Raw genomic sequence first — 11,730 nt, forward strand, 5'->3', positions numbered from 1 at the left:
TGTCTTCATGCTCTTCTTGGCAGCTTCCTGGTTGGCCACTGTAGGAAGCAGAATGCCAGACAAGACGGGCTCTGTGGTCTGGTCCGCCAAAGCTCAGCTGTTCCTTTGTTCATAATCTACTCCCCCATTCCCTCTTCCCCCAACTGGATTTTTGGCTTGAAATTCCATAATATGGTGCCATTTAAAATATTCCTCAAAATAGGGGGAGGGTTGTTGATACGCATAATTTGACCCAGAGGTGTCAGACACAAGACCCATGGGCCAAATGTGGCCCCCTAGAAGCAATTGATCCGGCCCCATTATAATTGGGTTCTTTCATATCTCAAAAACATGAAGATTTGCTTGTTTTCTGTCACTTGGACTTCATGAGTTTCTAAGTGAGAACAAAGTGCTTATTTCTGGCCTGCTGAATGACATCACATCCTGCTGAATGACGTTACTTTCTGCTGAATGACATCACTTTCTGCTAAATGATGTCACTCTCGGCTGAATGACGTCACTTCCGGCCCGCAGCAGGTACCACGAATGCTCACTTTGGCCCTCCGTATGAAATGGGTTTGACCCCCCTGATGCAGCCCGATCGGATTCTAAAGATGAACTATGGGTCTTGGTTCCAAATTCAAATCTAACCTTAGCCTCAAACCAAGTGGATGGGCTTGAGGATGTGAACTCTCTCAGCCTCAGAGCCCAAGCCTATGCATGTCTGCTCGGAAGCAAGTCCCATTAAAGTCAATGGGGCTTATTCCCAGGTAAAGAAGTGCGGCCAGGATGGCAGCCTCAGTTCCCCGGCCTGCAAAATGGGTGCAATATGGAGTACTGGGCAAAGACTTCCCCATCCATGTTATTCTGGCTAGTTTGACTCTTGGCTATGGCTATATTGCTATTCAAATCCATTGAGAATGGGTGGTTCGGGCTCCGCCTGCTGGCCGGTGTCATGAATTACACGCGCTCAGTGTCGGCCCCGCCCCCTGCTCCGGCGCCATTTTGACTGTGGGCAGGGGGAGGCGAGAGGCCCCATCCGACGCGCGCCCTCCGCCCACAGCCAAAATGGCGCTCCTCGCGCGCGGGTCTGGAGAATGGGGCGGGGCCTACGCGGCTTTGGGCGGGAAGCCGTCATGGCGGCGGTTACCATGGAGGTGGCCGGGCCTGAGAAGACCCCGCCAGCAGAGAAGCGAGGAGGGGGCGCCGCGGGGAGCGGCCATTACGAGTTGCCTTGGTGAGGGGAAAAGCCCCCCGGGTGCAAGGGGCCCCCAGTGCCTGCAGGGGGCGGGGAGGTGCACTGGGGCTTGGGAGGGTGTCTGGGGGAGCAATGGGGAGGGGGCCTTGCCCTGGAGCATGGCAGGGGGGCAGCCTTGGCATGGGGGCAGCCTTCCCCTATGGTATGGGGCAGCCTTGCCCTGGGTCATGGCATGGGGGGCAGCCTTCCCTATGGCATGGGGGGCAGCCTTGCCCTGGGCCACAGCATGGGGGGGCAGCCTTCCCCTGGGCCACAGCATGGGGGGGCAGCCTTCCCTATGGCATGGGGGGGCAGCCTTGCCCTGGGCCATGGCATGGGGGGGCAGCCTTCCCCTGGGCCACAGCATGGGGGGGCAGCCTTCCCTATGGCATGGGGGGCAGCCTTCCCTATGGCATGGGGGCAGCCTTGCCCTGGGCCATGGCATGGGGGGGCAGCCTTTCCTATGGCATGGGGGCAGCTTTCCCTATGACATGGGGGGGCAGCCTTGCCCTGGGCCACGGCATGGGGGGCAGCCTTCCCTATGGCATGGGGGGCAGCCTTGCCCTGGGCCACGGCATGGGGGGCAGCCTTCCCTATGGCATGGGGGGCAGCCTTGCCCTGGGCCATGGCATGGGGGGTCTGACTGGAGGCTGCTGTAAGACTCTCCCAATGGGGCAGGGGGATCTGGAGCTGATGCATCATGTACCATAACAACCTTTGCTATAACAAGAAGGAAGCCATGTTCCTCCTAAGTGTTGTCACATCCATTCCGGGGAACAAGGTGCTCCTCCTCGGCGTAACACATCATGTCATGTCGGCAAGAGTCCTTCCAGAGGATCAGCATCACCCCCTTTCTGTCTTTGACAGTCAGCGAATGGAACACAAGCACGCAGCTCTTATACCCAGCGTGTCATTAGTCTGTGGAACTGCTTGCCACAGGATGTGGTGATGGTACCTGAAGGCCTGGATCAGGGGTGTCAAACATAAGGCCCGCAGGCCAGATGTGGCCCCTGGAAGCAATTACCCGACCCCTGTTATAATTGGGCTCTCCCAGTGTCATAATGGGGCTCTCTCTTGTCTTCAAATATGCACAGGATTTGCTTGTTTTCTCTTCTCTCACTTGGAGCTCATGAGTTTCTATGTGAGAGCAAAGTGCTTATTTCTGTGCCATCATCTGCTGAGTGATGTCACTTCCAAGACCTCAGCCGGTGCCATGATTGCCCCCTATATGAAATAAGTTTGACACCCCCGGCCTAGATGCCTTGTAAAGGAAATTGGACAGATTTCTGGAGGTAAAGTCCATCACAGATTACAAGTTGTGATGGATTTATGCAACTTCCTGGTTTTAGAAGTGGGCTACCTCTGAATGGGATGGGTACAAGGAATGGAATGGGTACAAGGGAGGGCACCGGGATGCAGGTCTCTTGTTGTCTTGTGTGTTTCCTGAGGCATCTGGTGGGCCCCTGTGAGACACAGGAAGTTGGACTAGATTGGCCTGATCCAGGGGGACTCTTAATCTAACACATGTTATAGCAACATGTTAACTTCTCAGGACTGCTTATTTTCCTACCAGAAATAATCTTTATGCCAGGAAATACCCAGGTGCCCTGTGGCTTGTGAGATGTAATGGAAACATTGTGTTTGACAACAAGTGCGCTTGAGGTTCTGTGCATAACACATGATGGTGTGAAGCTGAACACGTAAGAGTTAAAGAAACCTTCACGAAACACATTTACCTGTATTTTTATTTATTATACCACATTCTGCTTATAGAGCACTAAAATGCTGACTTCCAAGATTTTCCCTTGCCCCAAATAGGTTTTTTCTTTTTCAGCCTTGCATGCAATTGTATGTATAAGGTTCCTTACCATTCTTCTCATAGGGTTGAAAAATACAGGCCAACGAAGCTCTCAGAAATTGTCGGAAATGAAGATACTGTTAGCAGATTGGAGGTAGGGAGACAACAGCTCAGTTGTGAGAAGAGGCATCTTTGTCTTGCAGAGTGTCAGGAGAGTGGTTCAGAAGTGCACGTGAATCATGCCGGTGCTAGAGTTGCAACTTACATCATTGCTGCCACCAACTATTGGGATAGTGGGCTTCAGAGGTGGTCAGGTGGGCCTTCCCATGGGCAAGGACCCTCAGACAGTGCCCCATCCTTGATGCCACTCTGTGCTTGAAGCCCCCTGCTGTGGCACAGTTCAGACGTCGTTCCAAACCACCATTTGAACAAACCATAGTTTAGAATCCAATGGTTTAGACTTCCAAGCCATTGGGCAAATGGTGGTTTCAAGCTGTACCCCTGTTTTTGCTTTCCTGTTATTTTTATAAATGTCATAATGACACCGTCCCGTTAGCATTCAGCATTGCAAGAAATGTACTTTCCTAGTTATCACAAACTGAATCCATCTTTCTTTGAATGGTCTCTTTCTAGGTCTTTGCCAGGGAAGGAAATGTTCCAAATATTATTATTGCAGTGAGTATTGGTGAGATCAGAGCAAAGTTGGGGGGAGCTTCTTTTTGTCTGAACATCAAACAGGGTTGCCAGCAGGTATGATGTTGATGCTCAAATTAGTTTACTGAGCCATAACTAGAGGTGGGTGAAAACAGTTTTATTTTTTCATGGATCTTGATGTTTTCCAAAGTTAGAAGTGCAGGAAGTGGTGTTATTTTTTTTCCAAGGGCACCTTTTTATAAATTATAATTGCTTTAGAAGTGTACTCAGTAGGTGATATAGGTAGTGTAATGTCAGCAGATATTAAGTGTCTTTATTTCATTATCACCAAAAAAAATCACCTCTAGTAATATACTATAATTCTTTTAATGCTCTTAGAAGAGGCAGATACTAAAACCCATTGGCAGTTGTTACTAACTAACCCCCATCCCCACAATGCATAGAGCCCTAACATGGCTGTTTGGGGGAAGACGCTGGAGCGATTACTGATATCATTGCTGAGCTGCAGAGCACTGAGAGGGACAGCAGTGGTGGGGGGCTTCTGTAGAGGGACCACTGCCTGTGGGTACTGCTGGGCAGGTTAGATCTGATTCAGTGGCCACATGCCTCTGAACATCAGTTGCAGCGGAACAGTGGTGGGAGAAACTTACGCTTTTTTTCTGCTGGTGAATTGCTATAGAAACAGGATGCTAGACTAGGTGGGCCATGGCCTGATCCAGCAGGACTTTCTTGTGTGCGTACAGACCTTGCAAGAGGTGTGTTAATTCACACCTCACAGCTTGTGCCCATGTCAGAAGTCAGCTTATGGGTTACTTGGAATGTTTGAGGTGTGACTTGGAACTCCTTGCAATGGCTTCAAGCTCTTGGCTTCTCTTTGAAAGGGTCCTCCAGGAACTGGGAAAACGACCAGCATTCTCTGCCTCGCACGTGCCTTGTTGGGTTCAGCCTTGAAGGAGGCTGTTCTGGAGCTGAATGCATCAAATGACAGGTGAGTTGGTTCCAGCAAGAGTTTGGCCCTATCCCACCTTAAAGTTACAGAGACAATGAAGCTGACTTCTTCCAGGTACATCTAGCTCAAGGATTTCTGCACTGACTGGCAGCAGCTTCCCAAAGGGGTCTGCGAATGTCAGGCACTGTACCCAAGGGTATCTGTTTTGCATGCAGAAGGTCTCAGATTCAATCCTGGGAAACTCCAGGCTTTTGAACTAGGCTCTTTTCCATCATCTTATCCTTTGCCTGGAGATGTTGGGGCATGGCTCCTTAGCTCCAGGCCCCATTTTTGTCTTTGAATTGACTCTTGCCCCACAGGAAAAAAAACTCCAATTGGATTCTATTTGTCTCTTTTCAATAAGTAAATACTTGAATGTTCTGGTTTCAGAGGCATTGACGTTGTGAGAAACAAAATCAAGATGTTTGCGCAGCAGAAAGTCACACTTCCAAAAGGTCGGCACAAAATCATCATTTTGGACGAAGCAGACAGGTGTGTGGATCTTTTGCCTAACCTCAGACTCCACATTTGATCTATATGCACAATTTCTAGTGTGTCTTAAGGGCTGACTTCTTGTCAGTCCTGAGAGAACAGAAGGGTGAGATGACATCTCTCCTGTCACGCAAATACTTGAGAGATGCTGTCTTCGCTACTCACCAGATTGTGTCCCCTTCAGGACTGCCCAGCATCTACCTGTTCCTCCTTGTAGCACTGCAGGCAGCCCGTTGCCCCAGCAGCAGCAAAGAGGCAGCTGCTGTTTAAAAGAACTATTTACCATTTAGGCTATCATCTCTTTTCACCTGGTGTGCTGCCATAGCACATTGGTGTGCCATAAAATGTCCACAGGAGTTTAGAGCCCAGCGGTTGAAAATCACTGGAAAATTCTTCTGGGTTCTGCAGCTCTATTTTGAGGGCAACTGTGTGTTAATAACAAATGGCCTGTCCCCTCTTCCTCCGTCATCAAATGAAGAGGGACGCACAATCTGTTACTACAGATAGTTGGCCTAAAAACAGAGCCACAGAACCGGAAGAGTCTCTTGAAAGCCAGAAGTGACATCGCAAGAGGCGCAAACCATAGAGGTCAGTGTGCCATGAGCAGAAAAGTGTTGAAAACTGCTGCTGTAACTTGATTCTCCAAAGGCTGATGGGAGTTGGAACAATGATTTTTTGGGGAAACAGCAGTGTTTACCTACAGATACTTATAGGTAGCTTGAGAGCAGCAACAAAAGAGAGGGCCCCCCCCCACAAGGTATAATGCTGGGTGATTCAGCATTTTAGCAGGTTGCCATGGTCTAAACCAGGGGTCTCTAAACTTTTCGGCTGAAGGGCTGCGTCAAATGTCTGGCACAGTGTCAAGGGCCAAAAAAGATAATTAAATATAAAATTTAAATAAATACATTAGAGATGGAACTTAGATGAATGATTAAATGAATGGGCTCAAATGCCCAGGATTTCTCCAAACACCAACACAGCCCAAAGCACACACTTAAACAGACCGCCATTCCCCCACCCCACAAGCACAACTCTGGTTGTGTTTGGTCAGCTGGGTCAGGCCTGGTTAGTACTTGGATGGGAGACCGCCTGGGAATACCGGGTGCTGTAGGCTTATACCATAATCTTTCGAGACTGAAGGTTGCCAGCCAACTGGGCAAGAGGCTCTCAGGGGATCAGGGGTTGGCTACGGGCCGGATAGAGGCTCGCTGTGGGCTGCATCTGGCCCCCGGGCTGGAGTTTGGAGACCCCTGGTCTAAACCAACGTTGGCTAAACTACAGTCTGTGGGCCATATCTGATGCAACGCTGAAGCCCTCCCTTCTGTGAGCAACACTTACTGTTTGCTCTAGGCAGTTGTGTCTGCCTGGAAATGCATGGACAAAGCTTCCTGGGGCAGTGGGCTACAGACGCGAGACGCTACAGATGCCAAGCGCATCACGTTACAGCTGTTGGGGGGGCTTCTTTCAAGGATCGTGTCGGAATGGTAAGCACTGGTCTGAACATAGACTGCTTTTTCCATGCACGGCAGTTGTGAGTTTGGCAACCGTTGATCTAAACTATCTCTTTGCTCTCCCCGCACCAGCATGACAGATGGAGCCCAGCAAGCACTGAGACGCACAATGGAAATTTACTCCAAAACCACCCGCTTTGCACTTGCTTGCAATGCTTCTGACAAAATCATAGGTAAAAGGGAAAGCTTTTGGCCTCTTGCGAGGACGGGGTGCGTGCGTGTCCTCTAGTGATTTCTTGTTCTTGTTGCTGAGGTCAATGCACCATTTCTATGGCTGTTGTACAAGTGTCAAAAGGCCCTAGCAGGATGGTGTTCCCGTCTGACTGTGAGGCAGTTGCCCCAAGCTGCAGATTAGGAAGTTGTCTTCAGGTACTGAGAACCTTGGGTCCATCTTGGCTAAGCACCATCTAGACTGCCTGGTAACACCTGTGTGGGAATTTATCTCCACCATACCTGGAGATGTCAGGCATTGAACCTGGGGCCTTCTACATGTGAATCATGCACTCCATCACTGAGCTACAACCCCTCCCCTGGTGGTGGGGGCAGGACCTGCCTTTTGGTGGGGGGACCTGCCCCCTGGTGGTCAGAACAGGACCTGTTTCCCCCTCTTCTCTGAATTTAAAAAGGCAGTGCAGAGGAGATGATTCAAACTGGCAGGCAGATCAAGGGGACTATGAAATTATTGAGGTCTGGCCTGTTAGGTAGCAGCTCAACTAGGAAAATTATAGAAGATCTCTTGCATCATGGTGAGATTTCCCTGTAGATAAACTCATCTGTGCTTTCAGTGGCCAATAAAGGAGCCTCTGTGGCTGGTGCTCTGGTGGGTTTCAGGCAGAGAATAGGTGAGGCCTTTGCTATAGGTAATCAATTCAGGATGTGATTAAGTGTCGCAAGAAAAGAGGTGGATCAGTTTGACACAAGGACCTAATTTCTTGCACAGTTCCCATTCACATCAATGAGTCCTGTGCAGGAGCACTACTTGTGCTCCTGGTGAATAAGAGGGAAATGCAATCTGGGTTTTATTCCACTGCCAATCCAGGCTCATTTGCATACTGGGTCTATAAGAGTTAGAAACCGCTTGGTTATAAGAGTTCTTCTATAAGAGTTAGAAACGCAGAAGGAAGACGCAAGAGCTTAGATGAGACCCCTTGTGCTGGAGGAAGGGATGCATCTATCTTGTGGATGGGATGGAATGTGAAGTTTTAAAAAGCCACCCCCTCTCTGTTTTCCCCAGAGCCCATCCAGTCTCGCTGTGCAGTGCTCCGATACACAAAGCTGACAGACGCCCAGATCCTTGCAAGGCTAATGAAAATTGTCGAGAAGGAGAATGTGCAGTACACGGATGACGGCCTGGAAGCCATTATCTTCACAGCCCAGGGAGACATGAGGCAGGTGGGTGGGTGGCCCCATTGCAGCTTCTTTTGAGGCTGTTCTGTCAGCAACCTGAGTGGGAAACTTCATCCTCTGCTCTGCCGCTTATCACACATCGAGATGTGTGGCTTTGCAGTTGTTGGTTTCTGAAGTCCCACACAGAGCTCTGGCCTTTAGCAGGAGGGAGCAGAAGGTCTGCAGAAGGCTGTGGTCTCTGCAGCAGGCAACCACAGAGGAGTTGCGAAGAAAATAACTCTTTCAGTCTCCCTTTCCACAAAATAAAGTCACTGGGTATTGAGCAGAACCGATTCTCAGATCATCCCCAGGAGAAAATGTGTGAGGTTGAGCTACCTTTTTCTCCTGCCTGATGAATTGCCTTAAATAACTTGGACATTTTCAGGAACCATCACTGTTCTGTTTTTAAAAAAGAAACATAAAGCAAAAGAAACAAAACATAAAGAAAGTAAAGTTCTCCTTGCTGTTTTAACAGGCGCTGAACAACCTGCAGTCCACCTATTCTGGATTTGGCTTCATCAACAGTGAGAATGTGTTCAAGGTTAGCAAAGGGGTTTTCCTCCTCTCTTGGGAGCGACCAGATACAAGCTATTGTGCGACTCCTTTTAGAGTTGCTTGGCAAGGGTGGAAGAAGCTGTGCCTATCAAAATACCGTCTTCTGCGAAAGTGTTAAAGATCAAGGAAATCTGGGCCTCTTTGCATGTGTTAACTCCTCTCATTTTGCCTCTTTAAAAGAGATTGGCAGTATAGAAAGCATAAGAGCTGTACCTAACACAGTAAAAAAAACTGGTAAGGGCAGAGCCGGAGAGCCGCTGCCAATCTGCGTAGCCAGCGCTGAGCTGAGTGGAGCAGGGGCTTGTTGAAAGACCACCTCAGCTGTTTGTGTCTGTTGTCCACCACAGGTGTGTGACGAGCCCCACCCTCTGCTGGTGAAGGAGATGCTTGGGCACTGCGTCAGCGCAAATATAGACGAGGCATACAAGGTGGGTGCAAGGGAAGAGTACAGGCTTGTGTGGGTTCAGATTCTGCCTTGCCAGCTGGCTAACTCTGGCAGCTTGTGGGGTGGGTCAGTCTGTCTCTGGCCTACATGCTTCAGCTTCTGCATCAAGTGGGGTGCCTGAGATTAGTTTTTCCCCCAAGACTGAAGCCTGACGAATGCATACTTTGGGGAAGAGAATTAAGAGCAGGTGGCAGGAGCTGTACTGTCTCCTGTCAAGTCGGTCCTACACGGGGCGAGCATTAGTGGCAGGGGGAATCCATCCAGGCCTGATGTGGCAGTGGATGTGCACACACCATCATTTGTGAATGGGGTGGCTGAAACCACAAGTGAAGTCATTGGTGCTAAAATGATCTCTTGCCCCTGCACACGGAAACCAGGGCAACGGTCCATCGCAGAGCCGGCTCTCAGTGTCAAGCCCACCCTCGTGGCCTCTTTGGCTGTGTGGTTTCTTGCAGCACTGTGTATGGGCAGGGTCATCTTGTCCAGAGGAAGGAAGTGTCTTGCTGTCCTGTGTCTGTGTGTAATACCACAAGCTGCTTTTCAAGCTCCTGAGCAGCAGTTCAGAGAGAGGCTTGATCTCCCCTCCCTGTAGTTCAGTAGGTGGAACCATTCCCTGCTTTGCATACAGACAATCCAAGGTTCTGGCCCTAGCAGTCCATTTTTACACCCAGGATTGTGTCTTCATGGTGAAATTCAGAGCAAGCTAATGTTTAAAGCTGCTTCAAACTAAGGCAGAGTCTGTATTGATATTTTGAATTTCTTTTTAATCAAGGGCTCACCCTTTTTTTCTTCTCACAGATTCTTGCCCACTTGTGGAGACTTGGCTACTCCCCTGAAGACATCATTGGCAACATTTTCCGAGTATGTAAAACCTTCCAGATGGCCGAGTATCTGAAGCTGGAGTTTATCAAGGTTGGTCTGGGTTCTTACATGGAAGTGGCAGCTTTGGAGGGGTTAACTCAATTGAGGTTAACCCTGGTTAATTCAGACGTATCGACTGCTCAATATCTGTGTTTAATTATAAAACGCTTTTCCCAAAGTTTTGTTTTTCACTCATAGTTCCAGCTTTAATCTCTCCAAGTATTTCCAGGTAGGGCTGGGAAAGACCCCTGCCTAGAACCAGGGGGAGTCACAGCCAATCAGCGAAGTAGACCATACAGAGCTACATACACCAAACACGTGATGACTCAGTAACAGGCAGCTTTGTACATTTAGCAGAAGCACCTGTAGCTTAGTGGTCACTGTGCGTATGCTTTGCACGCAGGAGGCTCTGACTTCTGTCTCCAGGCAGTGCATACCATGGCCTGAAACCCGGCAGATCTGTTGTCATCACTGTAGAAAATGGCAGACCACAGGGGCCAGTCGCTGGACTGACAGCTTCAGCTGCCTGTGACTATGGCTTATCTTCCCTCTTCATTTCTCTTGCGTGTATTCAGTGGCAAGGTTGCAGGTGGGGTATGTCTTTAAATCATGCAGCCTCTTGAAAACTTTCGGCACTTTCTAAAAGACAGACTAGAAGCTCTTTTTAAAGCAGCGATTTCCAAACTGTGTCCCAAAAAAGTCCTCCCCGTTCCGATGGTACCATTCCATCACATTCCATTCCACCATTGCCATTCCACCACATTCCTTTCAAGCTGATCTGGTCACAGGGACATTTTTTGTTGGAGTTGCATTAAGCCAACCTTTTCTTTACTAGGAAATTGCAGGAAATCATTGGAGTCTAACTTCTTTTTCCCTGTCAAGGAGATTGGCTACACGCACATGAAAATAGTGGACGGGGTGAACTCACTCTTACAAATGGCCGGCCTGCTCGCCCGCCTGTGCCAGAAGACAGCTGCTCCTGCCCCAAGCTGAGGGGCTTGAGGGAGCCTTGCAAGGAGGAGATGATGCAGAGTGGCTGCAGCTCACTATACAGCAACACAGTGACTTTCACTTGGCTTTGGATACAACTCTCAAAACGGTTTTTGGTCTTGCGAGTTGCAGGTTTGTTTATGCTTTTTTAGATTAAATAAAGTTGGAGATAAACATGGTGGGTCTCATTTTCCTACACTGTGAAGTTGCCATAACAGAGAAGAGCTTATCTCACACTACTGCATGGTCCTCTTCTCAGGAGCTGTGTGGCAGTTAAGTAGCTCTTTGTGAGTTGCCATAGGGCAGCGGTTTTCAAGCTCTCAGGGAGAGTTTGAACCGCAGTAAATCTTGGTGGGGGCGGGGGCAGGTGTCTCTTTCGCTGCTAATGGGGCTCAGCAGTCCCCATTAGCAGCGAGTGCTGCATGCACTCAGCAGTCCCCGCAGCAGCCATCCTGGGGTGCAGGGAGCCCTGTGCAAGCATCTGCAGGGCTCCCCAGGCTTCTTAAAGTGAAGGTGGAGCAATCGCGCTCTACTTGCGGTTTTGCGGAAGTGAAGTGTGATTGCTCCACTTTCACTTTTGACAACCTGGGCTCCCCACCCCCCAGGACAGCTGCTGCAGGGACTGGTGAGTGCATCAGAGTCCCTGCAGCCCCATTAGCAATGTGATCCTGGGGTTCGCATCCCTGCCTCCTCGCTGCCCCCCCGCCCCTTAAGGGGACAGAGGCCAGGGGCCTTCAGGCTGGGGCGTTGCAACGCCCCAGTTTGAAAACCATTGCCGTAGGGTAGCGGCTGTGAGATGGACCTGCCAATGAGGATTCCCTTTCTTTGCATCTC

The 11,730-nt window shown here is 49.7% G+C and overlaps 1 protein-coding gene across 1 annotated transcript; it reads left to right on the forward strand.

The window, feature by feature from the left end:
* The first annotated feature begins 1,079 nt into the window (after positions 1-1,079).
* Positions 1,080-11,070, forward strand: RFC2 (replication factor C subunit 2). Its single transcript, XM_066635012.1, has 11 exons — positions 1,080-1,216; positions 3,099-3,168; positions 3,648-3,689; positions 4,550-4,656; positions 5,047-5,148; positions 6,732-6,832; positions 7,894-8,051; positions 8,521-8,586; positions 8,948-9,028; positions 9,844-9,957; positions 10,789-11,070. The coding sequence occupies exons 1-11, from the start codon at positions 1,116-1,118 to the stop codon at positions 10,897-10,899; spliced, it is 1,053 nt and encodes a 350-aa protein (XP_066491109.1). The 5' UTR covers positions 1,080-1,115; the 3' UTR covers positions 10,900-11,070.
* Positions 11,071-11,730: the final 660 nt, after the last annotated feature.

The sequence above is a fragment of the Tiliqua scincoides genome, chromosome 8 (genome assembly GCF_035046505.1).
Source record: "Tiliqua scincoides isolate rTilSci1 chromosome 8, rTilSci1.hap2, whole genome shotgun sequence".
Classification (NCBI taxonomy): domain Eukaryota; kingdom Metazoa; phylum Chordata; class Lepidosauria; order Squamata; family Scincidae; genus Tiliqua; species Tiliqua scincoides.

What these genes read in the sequence shown, in the direction of transcription:
- RFC2 (XM_066635012.1), top strand. Translation starts at nt 1,116, where the DNA reads ATGGCGGCGGTTACCATGGAGGTGGCCGGGCCTGAGAAGACCCCGCCA. An exon ending in CCCAGGGAGACATGAGGCAG is followed by an intron (nt 8,052 to 8,520) that starts GTGGGTGGGTGG and finishes CTGTTTTAACAG; the next exon opens with GCGCTGAACAACCTGCAGTC. An exon ending in ATATAGACGAGGCATACAAG is followed by an intron (nt 9,029 to 9,843) that starts GTGGGTGCAAGG and finishes TTCTTCTCACAG; the next exon opens with ATTCTTGCCCACTTGTGGAG.